This window comes from Vipera ursinii (assembly GCF_947247035.1).
Source record: "Vipera ursinii genome assembly, chromosome: 1".
NCBI classification, from domain to species: domain Eukaryota; kingdom Metazoa; phylum Chordata; class Lepidosauria; order Squamata; family Viperidae; genus Vipera; species Vipera ursinii.
The window spans coordinates 178,695,645-178,720,974 of NC_139512.1; the positions used below are offsets into that span (position 1 = coordinate 178,695,645).

Below are 25,330 nucleotides of genomic sequence, written 5' to 3' on the forward strand. Positions count from 1 at the left end.
CTCTCTCTCTGTGTGTGCATGCAACCATGATCACAAATTGTCATCAAGATGTTTCAGAATCCCCAGAATAAAGTGTACTAGAAGAAATCAAAAGTTTAATGAAGACTTTATTAGAAATCAAACATATAAATTAATATATCCCTGCAAAACAGTAGAAAATTATCCAGCAGTCAACTAGTAGATCTATCAACTGCCCATTATCTGAATGTGTAGCCTTATTGTTAAGAGGAAAACCATCAAGCTTAAGAGCTAGTTTATACTGAATGCTAGCTCAGTGCAACAATACAGAGCCTTTGGACTGTCTTTTGCTGATAAAATTGTACTATTGTAATTCTATTTTAATCTCATTATATTTTCTTTTTAGAGTAGTAATATGACTTTCCTCTCTTGTTTTTATCCATGCAATTCTGAAATATGGATTGGATTCAAGAAAATGTCCTAAGCTTGAAGCTACCAGGTGCCTTCAATGAGGTTTGGATGGCATAACAGATCTGGTGAGCTGCAAAAATAGTTGTGACAGTTAGCACCACTGCCAGTTGTAGTAGTAACATTTTAGATACGCTTTTTATTTGACAAATATGTTGCATGTATCTAACAATAGTGATCTAGCAAGTAATGCGACAAATAAATAAGCATACTCTGATAAAGAGCAAATGTTCTATCAGTAACAACTACAAGTTAATATATGCAGTCTGCCACAGCTGTTGTAGTTTATACAACGGCAGGGTTGAAATATACCACCACAGCAAAGTAACAGTGGTTTAGAAGGCAATTGGAAACTACTGTGCTATGAAAAATCATCATAGTTGAAAACAAGTACAAGTACAAGTAGCATCATGGGTTGTAAACCCCCATTAAGAGGCAGCATTCAAGAAGAAAAGAATGTGTGTCATATTTGGAGCTAGGATTCCCCTGAAAACATGTGGAATTTAATTAACATCACTATGCTCCACTAACAAGGGACGTGGTGGCTCAGTGGGTTAGGACGCTGAGCTTGTTGATCAAATGGTTGGCAGTTTGGCGGGTCGAATCCCGAGTGCCGCGTAACAGTGAGGGCCTGTTACTCGTCCCAGCTTCTGCCAACCTAGCAGTTCGAAAGCACGTAAAAAATGCAAGTAGAAAAATAGGGACCACTACGGTGGGAAGGTAACAGCGTTATGTGCGCCTTTGGCATCTAGTCATGCCGACCACATGACCAGGGAGACGTCCTCAGACAAGCGCTGGCTCTTCGGCTTTGAAACGGAGATAAGCATCAGCCCCTAGAGTTGGAAATGACTAGCACACATGTGCGGGGGAACCTTTACCTTTATGCTCCACTAAAAAAATAATGCAGGAAGATTCTGATCTAGAAAGTGAAATGAAAAAGGGAGCAAAAGAGGGGATGAAGAAATCTTGAGAATAATTGCCTAGCTCATTCTAAAGCAAGTGAAAAGATAAGAACACAAAGTAACTCTCTTACCATATATTTTGGAAAATAGCCTAGTAGTCCATTAAAAATGGAATGTATGTCAGTGGGGAAGGAAAGGACCAATCAGAATAATCTTTCTCTTATCCTCATATCAATCTATGTATCTCTGACACTACAATATAAAAGGACAACTATCCTAAGAGGAAATGTGAGGTATTTTGAATGGCAAATGTGACATACATCCATATCAAGCTGCCACAGTTTCAAATATAAATATAAATATTCACATTGCAGAAAATATTCTTGTTTAATCATATAGATGGAATCTTCCTGGGCATGCAGAATTAGTGGGGTTCTTCCATACTAGTTACTGTGGAATACAGATATCAGTATTATCAACAGATCAATTGCTGTAACACTGTGATAAAGTAATATGGCATGGATTGATTGTAGCAACGAAAAGGTTGGAATGAATCGAATTCTGGATTCCTCTTAAGAATAAAGATTAACAAGAAAGCTCCACTCCAAGAATACAATTTCCTGGCTGTTTCAAATTAATATTATTTCCACCAACATCAATGAAATGGCAATTGTCTGAGTATTCTTCCATTGCTTCTAAAGCAGAGAAAGAAAATATTTCTTTAGTTAACCAAATTAAGCCAAATTCTGGGGTTATGGGAAAACTAAGTATAGTCAAGGATCCAGAGATAAAAAGCAAAGGAAGGCAATGCTTAATTAATTGGTAATGCAAAAAACCTCAGAACAGAGATGTGAAAAAAGATCAGATTTTTTTCCTGTTAAGAAACAGGAGACTGGTTCTTTCAAATGCATCTTCTTCGTGCATGGGTTTTGGCAATCTCATGTGCTTAGGAGGGAAATAGAGCTTTGATTGTATTATAAACATTTTCTTATTATAGCAATGGACTTGAGGCTGCATGAAAAAGGATGGGTAATTTTCTAAAACCTGCCCAGAAAGCTACTTTTATAAATAGGATTTTAAAGCATGTCAAAGCCAGATGTAGCTATATTATTTGATTAGTCCCTCAATAGGACTTTAGTCTTAAGACTGGCATAGTCCATATTTCCAATTAGGTAGTCTACAGCTTGTTTAGCAAAGACAGACCTATTATGTTTTATTACCCCAAAATCTATTAAAGGATTTATTTTATCAGCAATATGCCAAGATAACTAAAGTAAACAATGAAGTAAGTTTTCAGTTATAGATTTCTAAATCAGATTTCAAAAATATCAAGGACTTTAACAGTTGCTTGTATAACCTCTTATCTAGATATGTGAGTTCATACAGCTAAATAATTATACAGTTGTATATTAATATGAGATATATACATCCTGCCTTTTATTCAGCTATTATATAGCTTTCTTACCTCTTTTTTCCTATATGAAATAACCCTACAAAATAGGTTGAGCTGTGAAGAAGTGACTGACTCAAAGTCACCCTCTATCTCTGCTTCACTGCTCTCATAAACAGACCAAGAGAAAATGTGTGTGTGTGTGTGTAACAATTACTTCAATATTAGCTAATTTTTTCCTTTCATGAAGAAACATTCATAATTATTTTCAGGTATTGAAAACAGTTTTGGGCTTTGCTTTTGTATTTTATTATTTTTTCTTTCTAGTTTTGCTTCATACTTCATACTGGAGTTAATTGTTAAATCAGGAATATTTTATACTTTTCCTTTTATTTATTGCAGCATTTCCTATTACTGCTTTGATCAAAATCTGCATCCATGTTAACTTATTCATAATTTTATTTTTGTGGTTGTAGCTATATAGTTAGCAGTTGTTAGTCCTTTGAAGCTTTGCATATCCACACTTGCTATACTGAAACAAGATTTCAGTATTTGCAGAGAAGGTTCTCATTGGATCTGTGGTTTTTGACTACAATGACAGATGGACTTTTGCATAGGTGTAGAATTTTTTTTTTACTATGCATGGTTTGATAATATGCAACTGCAAGGCAAAAGTGTATAATAAGGATGAGCTATAATTCAAATTCGTAACATTTCAAGATGCAACAATTTTAAATATGGCTTTTTATTTCTTTCAGTGCCTTTGATAAAAATAAAACCAAAACGTTTGCCATTTTATGCATCTGATTTGGAGGCTGATTATTTACTTTAAAACTGGTTTGCAATTTGGCTTCATCTTTGATTAGAGGCCAACAAATTTGTTAATACATTTCCCCCCAGTTTTTCACTTTTGCAATCCTGAGCGAAAAAGTAAGCAGTCTTTGGGACTAATGGATATATTTAGAAAGCATGTTATAAATGTTTCATAAGTACCTTATTAGATGAGTATAAAATGGCTGACATTAGGCAGCATTCATAGAGACACACAGGAATAAAAACATCCATTTCCCAGTAAGAGTATTGTGAAAGTTTGTTTTAACCATCACCTCTAGTCATAGGTTACTCTCAGGAAGCTAGCATTTTGTTTTGCAATTTGTGTTGGTTTTTTTTTAGATAATTAAGGAAATGTGTTAAAGACGGCGGGGAGGGGGAGGGGGTAGAATCTGATAGAGAAGTATGCAACATCCCTGGATAGGGCACTGCCTATTCTTGCTTAAATTCATTCCATCCAGTTTTTACATCCATTTGCAACATTTTCAATGTTTCTATAAATACTATAAGGATTTCTCTGAATATCTTTCCCAATATCTGCATTTTTTCAATACCTTTTTCCTAATATATACCATACAAGTAGCTGTTCTTCATTTAATAGATCTTTTCCATAAATATACATTTTATACATATTCCCTATTTTATTAAATCTGTTGTATATTTGTATATGAGCTGTGGTGGTGCAGTGGTTAGAATGCAGTACTGCAGGCTAATTCTGCTGACTGCCGGCTGCCAGCAGTTTGGTAGTTCGAGTTTCACCAGCTCAAAGTTGACAACCTTCCTTCCTTCTGAGGTCGGGAAATTGAGGAGCCAGTTGGGGATTCATGGGCATCTTGACAGATGCCTATTACTGTTTATGCTACTGAATTTTAAATTAGCTATAGCTTCCAGGCTGCTCCATGTATGGTGCATTGCAATAACCAGTTGTGAGGTGATCAGAGTATGAGTTACAGACTGAAGGATCTCCGAATTGAAGAAAGGGTGCAACTGGTGCCCCAGATGAACCAATGCAAAGGCCTCCTGGGCATAGCTGCCACCTGCTTTTGAGCAGTAGCTGTGAATCCAGGAGTTGCAGAATATATTATCTTTTCTTTAGAATCTGTGCAGAGAAGTCATAAAAGTACAAATGTATACAAAAGTATACATTTGAAAGAAAAAGCCAATACATTTTCACAAAAATAAGACAGGTGCTGTATTTAAATAATGATAACATCAAAAAACAGAGGCAACACAATAAAAGAGAAATAACTGGAGAAAATAAAATCAAAGACCTGCAAACGGAAATAGAAAAACTGTGGCAAAAGAAAGCAAAGATAGTACTAACGGTAACAGATATTGTAGGTGCAATGCTAAAACACCTGGAGGACCATCAGGATTGACTAATTTACCATCAGTCAATTGCAAAAGGCAGCTTTACTTGGATCAGCTTATATCCTGCCATAATATCTTTAACGCTACCAAACAACATCTGCCTTTCCCAGTTCCCAGGACTCGATAGGTGGATAAAAATGCCAAATCCAGCCTAATCGTCTGGCTGACTGTGGGACCAATCATCATCATAATATCTTAATTGCTTTGAGAGCACTTCTTGAATTAAGAAGTGGGATATAATGTGAAAGAAAATAGTAACTGTTACCTGTCACAATGGCTGCACTTAAAGGGTTTTGCTCCCGTGTGCTTCCTGTAATGCCGTGTGAGTTCATCACTTCGTGCAAAACGCCACTCACACCCTTCCCATGAACACTTGTAAGGCTTCTCACCTGCGGAGATTACAAAAGTCTTGTTAATGCTGAAAGCAAAATTTGCATTGCAAGACACACTTCCCATTCATACCAACATTCCATAAGCCATTGAAAGTGGTTGCCCCGATGTAATGATTGCTATCTGAACAAGGACATCTGATATGATTCTGTCCTGAACCTGCAACTTATTATAACCACTTCCTGTGCAAAGGTAAATTGAACTTGCAATGCTACGAGCCTTGGTGGAGCAGTGGGCTAATGCCTCTTTAAGTAACACCAGCTGCCTGCAATTAGTGCAGGTTCGCATCCCACCAGGCTCAAGGTTGACTCAACCTTCCATCCTTCCGAGGTAGGTAAAATGAGGACCCAGATTGTTGGGGGCAATAAGCTGACTTTGTAATAATGCCGCTTGGGGAGGGGTGTGAAAGCCCTAACAAGCAGGCATATACATAGAATGAAGGCTACTGCTAAGCTTGTAAGCCGCCCTGAGTCTTCGGAGAAGGGCGGGATACAAATGTAATAAAAATTAAAATAAAATAAAATAAAAAAATAAAAAATTCTAAACCAGGTATTCAGAGCACTGAATTCTCATTGCCATGGCTATCTTATATTTGTTTTTACATATATACTGCATAAGTCCTTGCACACATTTTGTAAGTGATAATTTTTGAGACTGGAGAATTGGTAGCACTTCAACATAGCAGCAAAATCCTAAGTAAGTCTGATGATGATGATGGAACGGACCTTGGAGGTCGACTAGTCCAACTCCCTGCTCCGGCAGGAAACCCTATACCATTTCAGACAAATGGCTGTCCAGTGTTTTGCCATTCTTTATTGTCCATTCCTAAGGCCTCTATAAGTTGTCTGTTTGGATCCGAAAGTCCCACGAGATCTTGACTTGTTCATTTTCAAGAACTTTTGTCAATTTGGTGTACCCAGTAATTTTTGTGGCATTCAAACCCAAACTTCTGGCAAAGCTTCCAATGTATGATTTTGGCAACTTGATTGTAACGTTTGTAGGTAACCACTCTGTGAGTTTTTGCTGCAGCCTCTGATAAGGTGATCCACTGTCTCATCTTCCTTGTTGCACAAGGGACATTTGCTGTTGTTATTGACATGCTGAATTTTTGCTTTCATGGAATTGGTCTGCAGGGCTTGTTCTTAGGCAGCCAAAATGAAGCCTTCACTTTCTTTCTTCAGCATCCCTGACCTCAACCAGCCCCATGTTAGCTTTGTATCTACCTTTCTTTCAATGGCTTTCAGGTATTGACTGTGCACAGGCTTCTTTTTCCAATTAGAAACTCAATGCTCAATTGTTTCCTTTCAATCTCATTGTTTTCAAGATTTTTTACTAATTCACCTCCTTCAGCAAAGGCTCTTTTGCTTTTTTTATGTAGTCATTTAAGCCATATTTTTCCTCTTCCACAGTTTGTTTCACTTATATGAGTCCTCTGCCACCCTGAGATCTAGGCAAGTACAACAGATCAATATCACTTTTTGAGTGCAGAGCATGGTGCATTGTCATTAGTTTACTTGTCTTTCGATCCAAGTTATCAAGTTCTAGCTGTGTCCAATCAATTATTCCAGCTGAGTATGGTATTACAGGCCCTGCCCAGGTGTTAATTGCCTTTATGATATTTCCTCCACTTAGCTTTGATCTCAAGATTTTCTGGACTCACTTTATGTATTTTGTTATTATTTAATATTTAATATTTAATTCAATTCACAGTCTGGAACTAATAAAAACTTAATAGTTCAAGTCCTAACCAAGGACCTATTGTTGTTGTTGTTGTTGTTATCATATCATTATTATTTTCATTATTTGATTAAATTTATTGACCACCCAACTCCAGTGGACTCAAATTGCAAAGGCAGTAAACATATGCATGTACATATGATTTTCATGGAATTTATTAACCTCTGATTTGGACAGATCAGCATCATTACTCAGAAACCTTTTAAGCATTTTTTTCTTTGCAGTTTCTGTAACTCTGAACAAATGATTCACTATAGACAAACAATATTAATCCATGGGAATAAATAATGGTTATAATACAAATTAAGGCTGTGCAATGCCCCAAAGGCACTTTTTACTTTATTTGAAACTCTGATCCTTTTACTGGCTTTTTAAGCATAAGCAAGTAATGAACAGAAGGTACTGTCACTGACTTTGTACATTGATTCTCACTCTTTTATAGGTATTTTTTTCTGATATTCTTTAATCAATTAAAAAATTAAGATCCATTTTAAGCAGTTTTAGATCCACTTTTATAATTTTTAGATCTGGTTTTGGTCCTGAAACTATCCCAGTGGCCCAGAAAAAAACAGTCCTACATATCAAAAACAATACCGTAAAAGATAGATTAGGAATGCAAGTCAAAGTAGGCAAGAAAATGGTAAGAAAACACTTATCCACTCTAGATGAGTTCAAATCACCAGATCCAGATGGATTACATCCCAGGGTTCTGAAGGGACTGACAGATGTGATCTCAGAACCACTGAACCACATTTTTCAAAGATCCTAGAGGGCCTTAGGGAACTACAAGAGGATTGGAAAAGGGAAAAAATGGATCCAGAAAATTACAGACCTATCAGCCTGACATCAATACCTGAGAAGATCCTGTAAAAGATAATCAAGCAACAAATCTGTGAACAGCTAGAGGCAAGCAAAGTTATAACCAGAAGCCAATGTCGGTTTGACAAAAATAGATCATGCCAGTCAAATCTTATTGCAATCTTCAAAAAAGTGACTAAATTAGTGGACCAGTGAAATGCTGTGGATATAATATACTTGCACTTCAGTAGGGCATTTGATAAAGCAGATCACAACCTACTACTTAAGCTAGTAAAATGTAGGATACAGCATCACCACCATATGGATTCGTAACTGGTTAACAAATTGTAAACTTGTAGTCCTCAATGGAACTACATCTATATAGAGGGAAATAAGCAGTGGGGTACCTCAAGTTTATGTCTTAGGCCCAGTCCTCTTCAACATCTTTATAAACAATTTAGATGAAGGAATAGAAGGGGAACTCATCAAATTTGCAGACAACACCAAACTGACAAGGGATAGCCAGAAGATAGGTTCAAGATCTAGAAGGATCTTGACAGACTTGGGCCCTAACTAACAAAATAAAATTCAGTAGTGAGAAAAGCAAGGTTTTAGGTAAGAAAAACCAAATGTGCAGGTATCTGGCACATTAGCAGTAACTATATAAGAGAATTAGGAGTGCTAATGGACAACCAATTAAATATGAGCCAGCAATATTCTGCAGCTGCCATAAAAGCCAACACAGTCCTAGGCTACATTAACAGATAGAATCCAGATCACATGAAGTGCTACTACTGTTTTATAAGGCCTTGGTAAGACCACACTTGGAACACTGCATCCAGTTTTGGTCACCACAATATCAAGACTCTCAAACGAGTGCAGAGAAGAGCAACAAAGATGATTAGGGGACTGGAGGCTAAACATATAAAGAACGGTTGCCGGAATTGGGTATATCTAGTTTAATGAAAAGAAGGACTAGAGGTGGCATAATAGTAGTGATCCAATATCTATGGAGCTGCCACAAAGAAGGGGTCAACCTATTCTCCAAAGCACTTGAAGGCAGGACAAGAAGCAATGGATGGAAACTAATCAAGGAGAAATAAGGAGAAATTTCCTGCCAGTTAGAACAATTAACTAGTGGAATGTCTTGTCTTCAGAAGTTGGGGGTGCTCTATCACTGGAGGTTTTTAAGAAGAGATTTGACAGCCATTTGTCTGCAATGTATAGTGTCTCCTGCTTAAGCAGGGGGTTGGACTAGAAGACTTCCAAGTCACTTCCAAATCTGTTATACTGTTCTGTTCTGATTATCTTTCTTAGGAAAGAGATAAATGAGATGCACCCTGTCCATTCTCTTAAGAGTTCTCTGGAGCTTTCAGATATCCTTCTGAGAAAATTCTTTACATAGGTCAGGATGAACTGCTTTGTAATGGTTAACATATCTAGCTCCAATAGTGGTGCTGGAAGATTTCTACTCAACCTATTGACATTCACAATAGGGGAGATTTCTCCAAGTTTCTCATGTTATAGAATGCCCACAGGGAACAAAGGAACATAGGAAACATCATTTGGAGATGTGGAGTAATGTGTCTTCTGCATGCAGATGTTCTTACTCTTTTTTCAGGAATTTCAGGTAAGGAGATGGAAGTGGTCAACCAGCACTTGACTACACTGAGCGTTTGGATAAAAGCCAAGAAACTGAAGCTCAATCTAGGCAAGACAGAAGTGCTATTACTGTATTCTCATTTTGGGAGGATCAAGTTTATAGCTTCTAATTCTATTTTATCATTATACACACATGTCCTTTGTAGAATAATACACAGTTTAGGCTGCAGTGCTCAGTGTGAAAGGTCTCGTTGCAGTAATCCATATCCTGATAAACGTTTCATTAGGTTAATGCTACATGCTATATATACAGCTACCCTTGAAAACAGCCTAAATTGAGGTTGACTCAGCCTTCCATCCTTCCGAGGTAGGTAAAATGAAGACCCAGATTGTTGGGGGCAATTAAGCTGACTTTGTAATAATGCCGCTTGGGTGTGTGTGAAAGCCCTAATAAGCAGGCATATACATAGAATGAAGGCTACTGCTAAGCTTGTAAGCCGCCCTGAGTCTTCGGAGAAGGGCGGGATATAAATGGAATTAAAATAAATAAATAAATAAATAAATTATTTGGTCCAAAAACGATGCAGTCAGAGCGTTGAATATACTTGGATAACAAGAGTATATTTTGCAAGTTTTATAAGGTTCTTTTCCAGCTCCAATTCATGTTACTGGCATTAACCCATAAAGTTCTAACAAATATTTTTTTCCTTAGTTATTACCAACCATTCCATAAGATCAATATCAGAGGTCCTCCTCTGGGTGCCTTCCCTGCCTGAGATATAGGAATCAGCCACTGGAGAGAAAACTATTCCAGTAGCTAACCAAATACGACCTGGCTCTTCCTCACAATTAAAGCAAACTGACTGAAGGTCTGAAAATATCTTCCTGCTCAGTTACATGTTTCTTCATTCAGTGAGTGGAGTACTACATAATCATCAAGGCTACACAATGCATTTTAACTACATGACTTCAAGAGGATAAAAATTTAAAGGAGGGCACAAAGGAATTTATGTTTATTGATAAACTATTTCTAAGCTGCTGTAGATCAACTGATCTCAAAGTGAAACATGCTCAATAAAATGGGTTAACATAAAAAATAATCTGTAATCAAATAATCAAATGAGTATGAAATGCTGCCGCTACTGCAAAAATTGTTAGAGTTCTGAAAGGCTTTCCTCCATGATTTACTTGGTGAGCTGGATATGTTTTATCTAGGGACATCCTAGATAAAAAAAAATCCTTGAAGTACACCATTCTTTGCAAACTTTATTTTGCTTTTGATATCTCTTTATATTGCTATTTCTTCTATTAGAAAATGTCTGGGTATGTCATATTGGTGGGGCTGCTAAGCCATTTTTGTGATCCATACATTTTGGACTAATGCTTAAATTTGAATGGCACTGTCCAGTGGATAAAAATGGCATGGATCGGTCATAAGACATTCTGCTCATTCCCAAGTGCTCTTACCTACTTATTGTTTATCTGCACCTTTATTACACTGTTCCATTCCTCCATTATCCCAGGATATCCTCCTTAATTAAATGGCATAATTCACAAAAATCCATAATTCTGTGTTTAGGAAACAAAAAGTAATTGCAGAGAGAATTTTATTTAATCCCCCTCCTTCATATTTTTCCCACATTCACTGTGCATTTGATCAGCCAATGAAGATCTAATTTAATGCAACTATGTGATATATTTGTTTCTTTGCCACCATAATCAAAATCAACCTTCTTGGCAGCTCAAATACAGCACAAAAATGCAATATAAAGGACTCCCTAGAAAAATAAAAACATAGAGATTCCAACAATCCAAAGAAGACGGAATAAAAAAAAGGCAACCACAATTCAGATCAAGGGAAGGCTCTCCAGTCTCAAAGAGCTTGCAAAAGATGCACACAGAAGGAAGAACTTCCGGTTTGCCGCGCGGCCACCATGGACACCTGGAAGATGAGTTCTGTCTTCCCCGTCCAGTTTCATATCGCTGGGGGACCCTGAAAAGGGTCAAAGGTCACCCCATAGAGGTGACCAACAAGGAGGGGCCCTCGTTGGATCGGGGGAGAGTGGTAGCTCTCCTGCTACAGCTGGCGAATCCCTCCAAACCGGCAGACGAAAGACCGGCCATAGAAATATGGCTTGTCACTAGGCTGCAGACAGCCGAAGCCCCACTTACCATCTGGCAACTTCAAAGCAGCGTGGAAAAGACTGGGTGAGATCTACCTCTCTTAAATCCTAATTACTCTCTGTACCTGCATAAGCTGCTAAAGTATTTTTCCCCCTGTGGTGAAGGGAGATCTTAGCCGTCCCTCCAGAAACAGTGGAGACGGACTACCCAGGGGAGTTTAAAACGTTGAAAAATAACTAATCAGAATTGTATTTTCTAAAATTTGTGGATTAAAAGACTCTTTATCTTCTATTCCTTATTTTTCTCTAATTTTTATTCTTTACCTTTACTGAAGATCTGGGTTTTTTCTTTTACAATAGAAGAAAAAACTGAAAAGATCAAAATAACTTTGAGGAGACATTTTGTGGCTAAACCTGATATTGCAATCTTTTACTCTAAAAGAGACTTGGCTGACAGTCCAGAAAATAGATAAGATATATTCAACCTTGGACATTAACTTGAGAAATCCAGCTGTGTTCCTTACTTAGTGGACTTCCTGATTGTAAAGCTTTTTGGTTTAAATATACTATTATGGAAGAAGATCAGGAATGGACCTTCCCTATGGAAGAAGAGCAGGAACAAACCCTTTGTATGCTGAAAGCGATTCTTCAAACCCTTTTCACAGCTGGTGACAAAATAAGAAATTATAGAAAAAAAACAAGAAGACAGCCTGGACATGCAAACTCAATTATGATTATAATTAAAGAATCATCTACAGATACTACAGAAAAAATGGAACAATTAAATACTATGACAGAAGATGCGACTGCTCAACAAAGACAGATAATGGAAAATAGAGGAAAGAAACTGACAATAGGGAAAGAGAAAAATACTTCCTATATAAATCAGAAGGAGTCTGAGGATCAAAAAGAAAAACAGATGAAAGAAAAGATAAATAGTTCAGGACAACTATGTCAAGTTGAGAAAACAAGGAGACGGCCTGCCAGATCTGCTAGTCCTCTCAAAAAAATGGCAACTGGATGTTTTTTTTCAACCCCAAATAATAGATATAATAATCCAAGGAGAGCTACTTGATGACTCAAAAGCAAGGACATGGAAGATGGCTTGGCAAAGAAAGAAAGCTAAAATAAGACTGAAAAAGAATGGGGTTGCTCAACAAGATGAGATGTGTACTTTGAACACAAGATATAGTTGTGAGTTGAGATAAAGAAAACTTTGGTCAAGTAAAACTTAGAAGTAAAAATATCCAACAATTAAAATTGAATATTGATGTGTGTTTAAAGGTTTTGTAAAGGTGATTAAGATACTTATAATCTAAACCTTCATTGATGAAAGTAACAAATATGTCTTTATGTCTTCAAATAGAATATACTTAAATAGTTAAGATGTGTACTTTGAATATAAGATGTTGTTATGAGTTGAGATAAAGAAAATTTTGATGGTTTGGTAAAGAAAGAAAGCTAGAATAAGACTGAAAAAGAATGGGGTTTTGATTTATATATGAGATTTATTTAAATAGACAAGATGTGTATTATGAAAACTTAAAATAGGATATACTTGAACAGATAAGATGCATATTTTGAATATACAGATATAGTTATAAGTTGAGATAAAGAAAACTTTGGTCAAGTAAAACTTAGAAGTATAAATACTAACCGTTAAATCTGAATATTGATTTGTGCATAAAGGTCTTGTAAAGATGATTAAGATACATATAAGCTAAAACTGTATTGATGAAAGTAACGAATATGTTTTTACGTCCTAAGATAGAATATACTTAAATAGATAAGATGTGTATTTTGAATATAAGATGTTGTTATGAGTTGAGAAAGAAAATTTTGATCATGTAAATCTCAGAAGTATAAATATTAACAGTTAAATTGGAATATTGATTTTTGCATAAAGATCATGTAAAGGTGATATATATAAGTTAAAACTTTATTGATGGAAGTAATAAATATACGTTTATATAGCAGTAAGGAAAAAATATTAGTTTTGAATATGAGATAGTAGATATAAAGAGGAAAAGAGCGGAAGCATTAAACAAGGCAATAAAAGAAATTTTGGTTATTAAATTTAAGATTTTAGGATACTTGAGAATTATTAGAAAATAAGAATATTATATAGTATTATTAATTTGTAGATGTAGATGGTGAGAACCTATATAGATAATATGGGTACCCTGAACACCAGACTTTGGGAGTAATTGTGATAAAGGAATTGGGATCATTTAAAACTTGAAAATGATAAACATTAAATGTTAATTTTAAACATTAATGAAAAATTAAAACTGAAAAAAAATTATTAGGTCATTGAGTGTCTAAAAGATTGAATGTTAAAACAATTAAGATATACATAAACTAAAACCTATTGATAAATGTTAAAAAGTTACTTTTTATTCAATCGCTAGAATAAAAATTGTATTAGTTTAAACATGAGACAGTATATATTTATTTATAAGGGGGAAAAAGAGGGAATGGTTATTGTAATAGTTGGAGATTTGTACTAATGATATCTATATGTAATAGAATTATTGTACTCAGTTGCCACATTGCTTTTCAAATATGTATATGTAATATTAGAAAATCACTAAAAAATTTACAAAAAAAAAGATGTGCACAGAAGGAGACTGCCTGATCCATAGGGATATTCTTCCATAATGTGTCGGCACCGCAACGAAAAGGCAGCACCTCCTTGCTTTAGCTCCCCAAATGTGAGAATTGTTGTAATTTCTTCCTGCAGAAAAGAATTTTGTACATGCCATTGTGAATTCCACATAGGGCTTCTGCACTTACACAGTCATCTATTTTAAATGTTCCACAACAAAGATTCTGGAAAGGAGTCTCACCTGCTATGCAGCATTCCAATTTAGCAACTGAAATGACTTCAATTTCTGTCCTGGTGCTGAAGTATGTCCAATCCAAACAGGGAAGATTCCTAAATTGGGTAGTCAGAAATGACTACTCAAAAAGCCACAGTTGGGGGGAAGGGTGGCTCTTCTGCACTGTGGTGTTTCTTATTCATGCATAGGGGCAATTAAAGGGCAATGTTGCTTAGTGGTGGGAAGTACTGGGAGAGACCCAACGGCTCCTTTGCAAATGAATATCAAGGAATATCAATCATAATGAGAGAGCATATCACTGGCGAAGTCAGGTCTGGAAAAACTACAGGTAACATAAACTCTTGCTGCAGAAAGAAACTCTGGTGCAACCATGGAGTGGAAGGAAATACTCATTTATAAAACCACCCTATCCTTGTGAAACATCAAATATCTGAATAAAAACATCCAAATGAAAGATACATATTCCATGGACATGTGCTGACATTGGCAACAGGAAATGCTGTTTTTCAAGTCAGTAGAGAGGAGAAAGAACTATGGGACTGAAGGGCTTAGATATTAACAGCTAGTGACAAGCTCCATGTTGAAGTAGCTAATTACCTGGAAAGAAAGGAATTAAAAATTTCCTTTCAAAACCTACTTAAAAATAAGGTGGGAGAAATACAATGGACATCTCATATTGCTGAAACTTATTATCAGCAATGTTAATAAGTGGTGGTGAGGAAAAATAGGAGAAAGATCAGATCTGGTGGACAAATGGAAAAAGACAAAAAAAGACAAATCTGGCAATGGCAAAACAAAAAATGAAGTGTAGTGAGGTACCCACTCTGGTTCTGCCTAAGAAATGTGGCTTAAAAAAATACCTGACAAAATATTGTTCCAACCTATCAGGTGGATCAATATGATAAATACTTGCAAGACATACACCAATCCCAAAAGTCAACATGGCATAGAACCATAATACAAGTATCTGTTCCAGAATAGTGCCTGCAATTGGAAATAACCCTTTTTTTAAATGGCAGATATTGTTCACACTTTTGCAAAAGGTTTATTGACTGACAGATTCTGCCATGAATTTAGAAGCACTGACACCCGCATGCCTGACTGTATTAATTTGCTGCTTAGCAATATGAATAGCCTCATTACAAAACACACTGATGACCTCTTACTTGTCATCTGTCAGATTGCTGAAATGGGGCAAAGCTTTCACCCATAAGAAATTGCTAATATTAGTCAGACAGGGCTGGTAAGTGGCTAGTCTGAGTCTCCAGAAGAATTAAGCTTCTGCCCCATTGTGTTGCATTTACAAACTGCTCTATACAGGGAGGCAGAATACTGATGTGTTTCACATAGACTAAGATACTTTCATGCTGGCAAAATTAGATTGTGGACGTTGAAACCACCTTTGTCTTGGACTCTATATAAATTATCAAGATGCTGCAATGTTGTATAAAAATGTTTTCATTCAAGAGTGCAAATTTCTGAACAGACATAAGCATAAAGACAGGATAATACAGTAAAATACAGGCTGGTTTACTTCTATGAGGGAATGTGCTGTAGGTAAGACTGGCTTGGTATAGGTTTAATTTTTGTCTGAAAATCTCTCAGCTCAGATCAGCAAACGAGTGTTGATTATTCTGATGAAGAATCAGAGATATAGGAATCTCCATCCCAAAAAGTGATCTAAATGCTACGTGGGAACCATGCCCAGATCTGAAGTCTGTACTGGTTCAGAGCTGGGCTATAAATAGTTGCCACTGCAGTGGAAATATATCAGAATACACCTGGACAGAATATCAGATTTGATTGCTAAAATGTGGAGCACATAAGATCCTGTAAAAGCAGATAGTTGTTTTAAAGTACTGAAGAGTGGTGCCATGATCACAATCTCCACATGCTCATCAAAGAATGGAAGAGCCAAGGTGCAAGTGGGATTATTTTAGGATGGAGATTGGTCCCATCATATTTGCTTTTGAGAGAGAGAGAGACCCCTGAGTCTCTCTCTGGAAACAGACCTCAAAACTTAAGGAGAGTTAAGAAGTTAGCAAGAGAAGCAGAAGCAATAGTATCGAGATTGGTAGAACAGATGAATCTTTGATATAAAGGAAAGCAACACTCAAGGGAGGTTGGGTAGAAGTCAACATTGTTTTAGTTTTTCTCCCCCCTCCCCCCAGAAACTGATCATTGGGCGTAGCAGAGCTTGAAATTGAAGCAGAAGGCTTTCAGACACACAAGATGGAAGATGCAATATCAGGTGATCTGCCAGGTTCAACAAAATGGAAGACTGAGAGGAAAGCACTGGCAAATTTGCCTGTTTCTTGAATGTTGAAAATAATGCAGTCCATTAGCTTTAGAAATGAGTGATGAAAAGGTTCAGCAGGATCCAGAATTACCAATGAACAGTCCTGGTGAAGGACTGTTACACAAAGACATATTATAGAAAGCCTTTTAAAGAAAAACTTGACAGTAAAGATAAGATTTCACTACATGTCCTTCCTCATGACAAAGGATAAAGAATGTCCATTTAAAGAATGCTGCTTGTTGCTACAGTTTTGACTGATACACAAAGGATCCTTAACGCCAAAAACACTCTCAAAGAAAACATAAGCAAAACATACTTCATTATCTCTGTATCTCTGTGTGTGCATCTGTCTGTCTCTCTGTCCTTCGCTCTGTACTTCCTTGGATAACTATGTAAAAAGGTAGCTCTAGTGTATAAAGTTATTTATAATGTATGTCTTTTTCAGTAGGAAACGAATGTAGAAAGCAACTGTTATATAAAATTCAGCTGCAAGACTGCCCTTGGAAGGATGGGTGCTAGGATAGGACTGAGCTTGCCATCTAGATAAATGATTAAATATGTAAATGTACTCATACTGATAGACATTAAAAAGCAACATTAAAAAGACAGAAGACTTAGTTCTCAGTGCTACGTTAAACACAGCACGTAGTTATTATCTAAGCAGAACCATTATTGGATAAGGGTTTGTTGGCATTAGGTTGGAAAGAGGTCAGCATTCCTCCTGCACTATTTTGTCTCTTTGAATTGCATCTTCACACATACTCCCACACTTGATTTGAATGTAACTAGGCCAAACCTGTTTCCTGAGATACAAGTAAGTTAACTATAAATTGATTTTTTATGAGAATGTTCTGCCTAGTTCTAGTCCAAAAGTGAAGAAACCATGTCCCTCCAGCTGCTGCTCAACTACAGTTCCCAGCAGCCATTGATTATGGTGAGAAATGCCCTCCCCACCTCACAGCCCTGCAGCTATGGATCTTCTGTGAGGGAAAATTCTTTGTTCCCTACAGCAACCTGAGTTTTTAACACGGTAGATAAGGGATGGGGAAATTTTGCATTCTGGTTGTCATGGTAGTAATACATTCCCTTGATGCCCAATTCAAGTTAAAATTTAGCCAATAAACCCAATAACTTGAATGCATTAATTAGAAGGATTTCAATTTTGCTAACCAAAAAAATTTATAATCCGTGATTTGATATGCTTGCATGGTAACCAACCATACTTTCTTTTCTCAGTTTCTGGTAAACCTTTAACATCTATGATATCTGAGCTCCAGGGGCAAAATGTCTTTGCCAAGCAAAGAGACTAGTTTCCTATTCAGTCTTTTTCTTTGTTAACATGAGCCGCTTGCTGCCAAATGTCAGAAAATGTCTCTGTGTTCCGGGCTCTGCAGGCTTACTTAAAGGATATTGTATAGAGACAAAAATGTAAAGACAAAGAAAAATGTGTCCTTTAAAAGGCATTTAAAGGAGTCCTTGACCTACAGATTTCAGCAAAGCCTAATTTACCCCTATCAGAGCTGTCATTACACCAAAACAAAATGAAGAGAAAGAATATCTCAAAAGAAAGGGAGAGATGAATATTTAGAGCACTAATGAGAGCCCATTTGGTGTAGTGGTTAAAGTACTAGTGAGTTCCAGTCCCTTAGGCTTGAAAGCCAGCTAGGTGACTTTGGGCCAACTCACCTCACAGGGTTGTTGTCACTGTTGTGAGGAAATAGGAGAAAATATTATGTTCACTGCCTTGAGTTACTTATGAAATAAAAGCAGTATAAAAGAAATCTAATAAATAATGTATTATCTATCTTTGATGTGCTTAAATGATTGCATTCCTACTAACTCTGTAGCCTCATGGCTATGCCAACTGGGTTTTATGAAATTGTAATTTGATGTACCTAGAGGGCATCAGTTTGGAAGAACTACTATACAAGTAGGTGCAAATCATTCCAAGGAAGTAGAAAGAGGATTAAAGAATCCAGATGTAAGCTCAAATATGGGGAATATTAAAAAGGATTGATACCCTATACGGGGCATTACTTTTATATCGTCATGGGATTTATTTTTTAAAAGCTAGGTGGGCACATATGTTTATAGTGTCACCGATCTTGTAGCACCTTTCTCTGGGAAGCTAACAGTAGTGATAAAACACAAACAAGGAAACCAATAAAAAAGAAAAGAAAAAAGAAAAGAAAAGCCTTCTACCATTGAAAGCTGTACATTCTGAAAGCGGTGGTTGCTTTCAGGCAAAACTAAGTTTGAATGTCACAGGATCTCTTGTGGAAATGGAATGCAACATTTTCTCTTTATTTATCTTATTTCTTTGCACATCTATTTTTTCTAAGGCTGTAGCAGATTAATATCTCATACAACAAAATTAGTAAGCTTGAAAAAGACAAGCCACCTTCAAAATCAATTTGCATAACTATTATTATTATTATATTATTATTATTATTATTATTATTATTATTATTATTATTATTATTATTATTATTATAATTTCTATACCACCCTTCTCCCGAAGGACTCAGGGCAATAAAAATACAATATACAAAAGTTAAAAATAAGATTAAATAGAACTAGCCCATTACAATAAATAATTAAAAATTACTAATTAAAATACCCCAAACCCATTAGACCAGGCCGGCTTGTTCAAATAGGTAAGTTTTCAGATCACGGCGGAAAGAGCGAAGGTCAGGAGCCATCCGGAGCTCAACCGGTAATTGATTCCAAAGGGCTGGCGCGCCCACAGAGAATGCTCTCCCCCTGGGGGCCGCCAGCCGTCACTCTCTGACCGGCGGCACCCTGAGGAGGCCCTCTCTGTGGGAGCGCACAGGATGAAGGGAAGTTGACACCGGCAGCAGGTGCTCCCGTAACTTTATAATTTATAAATGCTTTCAATTGGAAGAGTACTTGTGACACTGACACCTCAACAATTTTTGTAAGGGACATCCACCATTAATTCCATCCTACACAATGTGGGTAGTCCTTGATTTACAATCACAACTGAGCCCAACATTTCGGTTGACAGTTGTCAGAAGGTCACAAAAGGTGATCACTTGACCCCAGGATACTGCGATCATTATAAATACATGCCAGATATCAAGCAACCAAATTTTGATCACATGACCACAGGGATGCTGCAAGAGTCATAAGTGTGAAAAATGGTCAGAAGGAAACAGCTCAAATAATAATTAATGGTAGTTTGACAGAAGCATGTAACATTGAAAAGGGGACAAGACAGGGGTGTCCGCTGTCACCTTTGTTGTTTGTTTTAACATTGGAAATATTATTGATTAAGATAAGACACTCAAATAAAATTAAGGGAATTAAAATAAGAGGTCAAGATTATAGATTGAGAGCGTTTGCGGATGACTTGGTTATTACTTTAAGTCAACCGACCTACTCAGTTGTAGATTTGATGGAGAAAATATTGTTATATGGAAAAGTTTCTGGATTTAAGATAAATACGCAAAAAACTAAAATATTGTCTAAAAATATGACTACAGAACAAAAGGTTGTTTTAGAAGAACTAACTGGATTTGAAATAGTTAAAAAGACTAAATATTTGGGGGCATATCTTTCAGCTTCAAATGTGAAATTATATAAAAATAATTATGAACTGTTTTGATTAAAAATACAAAAAGAGTTAGATAGTTGGAAAAAATTACAATTATCTTTATTGGGAAGAATTGCAGCAGTGAAAATGAATGTTTTGCCAAAGTTTTTATTTTTGTTTCAAATGATACCTATACTTAAAAAGGATTCAAACTTGGAGGAATGGCAGAAAGGTATTAATAAATTTGTTTGGGGGAACTTCCGGTGGCTCCGCGGCGACGGAGGGAGCCTTCCCGGGCTGCCCGCGGCTCAGCTGGTGCTTTTTCGCCCGAAACAGCGCCGATCAGCTGTTCGGGCGAATCTGAAGCCCCCTCCTCGGGAGAAGAGGAGGGGGTGAGCCCCCAGGTGGGGGTTGAGTTCTCCGGGGCCGCCTGAGCTTGGAGCTTGGGCGGCCGAAGGATTGAACTCCCCCGTAGCCTGGGCTGCTCCCAGCTGACCAGCGTCTCTGCTCCGGACTTTATGGAGCAGAGCCAGGCGTCTGCGACCATCCCTGCTTGAAGGAGAGACTATGAAAGGGAAAGAGCAGGCAGAGCAGTACAAGAGGGAAAGATGAAGAGATGAAGAAGATTTTATTTTACTCTCAAGCTTGATGGACTTTGTTTAAAACTTAAAGTGAAAGTGCGTCACAATTGTAAGTAAAAGATGGCGGCTAAACCTCCCCCTAGAACTTTTCGGAGTGCTGGAAATTCTCCGGTGCAACAACAATCATTGCTGCAGGCGTTGCATTCTCCTGATGTATTGACATCGAAGGATCTTGAAAAACATACCCAGTTAATTTTGGAGTCAATGGGTGTTAAATTTCTACAGATGGAGGAGAAATTGGAGAAATTGGAGCAGAGAATGGAAGAAAGGATGGAACAGAAACTTAGAGAAATGAAGGTAGACATTTTGTCCTCAGTGCAAAAAGTTGCTAAATGTGTGGAGGTGCTGGATGATCAAGTGCAAGACTTGATTCAAAAGAATGCTTTATTAGAAGCAAAAGTATTGGAAATTGAAGATTTAAAAGACAAAATTGACAGTGAACAGAGCTTGGCCCAATTTTACCAGATGCAGTTTGCTGTGAGAATTAGAGGCCTAAAAGAGGATATTAAGGAAGATTTAAAGCAGCTGGTTTCTGAGGCTTTTGAGGGAGTATTGAACCATCCAGCATCTGAATTAAAACAAGGTATGGACAAAGTGTTCCGTGTGAATTTGTGGATTGCTAAACAGAGAAAGTTGCCTAGAGATGTGGTGGTTTATTTTGTAAAAAGGGAAATTAGAGATGAAGTTATACAAGCTGCCTACGATACCAAAGTTGTGATTGCTGGTCAACAAGTTTTGGTTTTAAAAGAAATTCCTCCAAAGATTTTAAAGAGAAGGAAGGATTTTATATTTCTTGTGCAAGAGCTCAAGCAAAGAGATATAAGGTTCAGATGGGAGATCCCAGTTGGGTTGAGCTTCATGTATGATGGCAAAAGATACTGTTTGAGTAATGTGAAGCAAGCGCATGATTTTTATAATAATGTCTTGGAAGTAACCCCATCAACACTTCTGGAAGCTGCAGAGGGATCTGGAGAAGGAGAACATCAAGAGGATGAAGATGCACAGATAGACGAGAAGGGTACAGGAGGAGTTCAAGCTGCAACTCTTTTGGATGATCTTAGAGAACAGAGGGTGACGCGTGCTGCCTTAAAACGCTCAAAAAAGAAAAAAAAATAAGACCAGTAGAAATCTATGGAACTTCCACAAAATATTTATAGTTAAGTGGTAGTTGTGTTTTTTTTTAAAAAAAAAAAGTTTTGGGATGTTATGTATGGTAATAGATTTTTTTTTTTTTAATTTGGAATTAATGGACAACTTACTACAGAGGAAGAGGAAGAAAGTTTTGTGGGTTAATGTGGGTTGATTTGTGTAAGAACTATTTATTAATGTGCAAATGAGAATATGTTAAGGTAATAGTGAATTGTGGAAGAACATAGATGGGAATGATGCTAGTTTTCTTTTATCTTAGTTTTTTATATATATTTAGTATTATTAAGGATTGGTTTACTATATACAAGCTAGAGAGTGATGGATTTTAGAGTTTATAATTGTTAGTATATGATTGTTTATGATTGCCTTTTAGATATATACCTTGTATTTTGCTCTGGGAAGTCGGGGGGGGAGGGGGGAGGAGGGGAAGTGGAGGGGGGGAGGTAGGGGAGGGAGGAGGGGGAGGGGGAGGGGGGGAGATAGGGGGGAGGTAGGGAGGGGAGGAGGGAGGGGGAAGGGGGGTTTTTTTAAAGGAAAATTGTATTTTATAAAACTTTTCAATAAAAAAAAAAATAAATTTGTTTGGGCAGGGAAAAGACTAAGAGTAAAATTTAAGATAATGCAAGATGTACGTGAAAGAGGTGATCTTAAAATGCCCAATTTTAAATTATATTACGAGGCTGCTGCTTTATCATCAATTAGTGATTGGTTTAATTCAACACAAGGGAGATTATTGAATATTGAGGGTTGTGATTTGTTATTTGGTTGGTATGCATATTTATTGTATGACAAGAAGGTGGATAATGTTTTTAAGACACATATATTAAGGTATGCTCTGTTGCGAGTTTGGAAAAAATATTGACATAAGTTAAATTATAAAATACCAATTTGGGCAATACCTAAACATGCAATAGAAAATATAAATGTGGGATTTAAACATGATGTGACTACATATAAAGAAATTCTTAGGATGGAAAGGAATGTGTGGCAATTGAAGCCATATAATATTTTAAAAGAAGGGAAAATAGTACAAACTTGGTTCCAGTACGGGCAGTTACAAGCTAGATGGAAGGAAGATCAGAAAGTTGGTATTTCGATAACTGATGAAAATTTGGTTAAACAAATTAGAGATCAAGGTCAAACACATATAAGAAGGATATATAATGCATTGATAGAAATAGACTCAGAAACGGAACTTGTTAAAGATTGTATGATAAAATGGGCCCAGAAATTTCAGTATGTCATAACAATGAATACTCGGGAAAAGATATGGGTTAGAAATGTAAAATTTACACAGGCTCAAAATTTAAGAGAATTTTTATAAAATGTTTTATAGATGGCATGTATGTATCCAAACTGTCAGCCTAAATGTTGGAGGTGTGGTTGTGATGATGAAACGTATTATTATATATGGTGGACTTGTAAAAAAGTCAAAGCTTTTTGGATTAAACTTTGGTGGAACATGCAGAAGATATTTAAGAAAAGGATAAGGTTTTCTCCACAGTTATTTCTGTTGGGTATTATTACAGATTGTACTGTTATAGATACTAAATTGATGTTGAATTTAATTACGGCAGCAAGACTTTTAGTAGCGCAATATTAGAAGAAGGAGGAACTGCCTACTATAGAAGAGTGGACTTTGAAAGTTTCAAACCTGGCGGAAATGGCAAAGATTTCAGCATATTTGAAAGAACAATCGCAACAGAGATATATTGTGGAATGGAGAAGATGGATCGAGTATATTCAGAATAAATATAGGACTAAAAAGTTTCATTTAGCATATGAATAAATATTAGTTTTATATGATGTATCATTAGGTATTCATTATTAGTTAGTTATTTAGTTATGTTTAAGGGGAGTCAAAGTGCGATAGAATTTAATATTTTTTTTAGTTAATTAGCATATTCTAGCTTTAGTTTGTAAAGGTTAATACCCTGTATTCAGCTCTGGGAAGTTGGGGGGGGGAGGGGGAGGGAGGGTAAGTTGGGAGGGAGGGGGAGGGATGGAGTTTATGTTTTTAAAATGTATTCTAAAACTTTTCAATAAAAAAAGTGTGAAAATGGTTATAAGTCACCTTTTTCTCTGTTGTAACTTCAAATGGACACTAAACAAATAGATGTAAGTCATGGACTACCTCTATGTAAGTCCAACTAATTCTGTTTGCACACCTACTGATTCCTGCAAAGAAACAGTCACATAAACAAAGTTACAAGCTTCCTAGCTCAGTAATCTTTTGCACAAATTTGGTCGCATTTTGGTAGAATTCTAATTAACTGCTGGGTTGAATATAAGTACAGCAGATTCATATGTTCAAATCGAGGTTATCACTGCTTAGCAAAAACATGTTATCACTGCAGTTAAAAAGCAAAACTGCCTTCCAAAAGATAACAAAATATAAGTTATTTAACTTGCTTGAATTTTGAAGTTTTTTTTTCCAACTTGGCATACCCTAATATATAATGATATATATTGTTAACTTTTATGCTTTTCCCACTATCTAAGGTATATTGATGGAAATATATTAGATAGCCAGAAACCTCTGAATTCAGAGTTTTATTTTCAAACATCAACTCTAATGGCAGGCCCTGGAAATGGAAATAAATACATGTTTTATTGACATAATGACTTATAATGCAATCCTCTCCTCAAAGAAATATTTTCTCTTCTAAATGTATAATGTGCTTTCTTAGATAAAAGATACCTGAATCCGTTGCTTTCTGACTGGATGTAGGGGGAGAGAGAGGAAAGGCACAACTGATGAATATATCCCACACTTAAAAATCAGAAACAGAGCCTCAGCATGGGAAAATATGATTATTGAATCAATTATACAGAAATTAATTTAAGAAATCTATTTCAGTTTTATTTTAAGAACCTTTCCTTTCTAGATGTACCTTCAGTTCATTTCAATAAAAAATCCTGGGATGTCTTAATAAAATAACAGATGCAAAGTAATGATTTATTGCACAACTCTTATTTTCTAACTGCAAGAGAATTTTAGCATTATTGCTTACTTTATTATTTTAAAAATGAATTGTTCTTTATTGATACAAAAAAGAATTCATTTACTTTGTTTTCTATTGTCTTTTATATTTTTGTTCCAAGGAAAAAAATGGCATTGTCATAGGCACCTAAGTAAGAAAATAATTCAGAATCTGACACTCAAATGATAAAATAAATTTAAAGCAGTTTCTTTTGTCCTTTGAAAGCTTTTGAGGAATAGACAAGCAGAATCTACACAAGGAGATGACTAACTTCAATACATATGTCAA

General features: G+C 36.3%; 1 protein-coding gene across 1 annotated transcript in view; it reads right to left on the reverse strand.

The window, feature by feature from the left end:
• The window catches only part of KLF7 (KLF transcription factor 7), an 84,356-nt gene that overhangs the window by 13,514 nt on the left and 45,512 nt on the right, over positions 1 to 25,330 (reverse strand). The window contains exon 4 of the mRNA XM_083354935.1: positions 5,186 to 5,309. Coding sequence (XP_083211061.1) covers positions 5,186 to 5,309 — 124 coding nt within the window. The remainder of the gene's footprint in view (positions 1 to 5,185; positions 5,310 to 25,330) is intronic.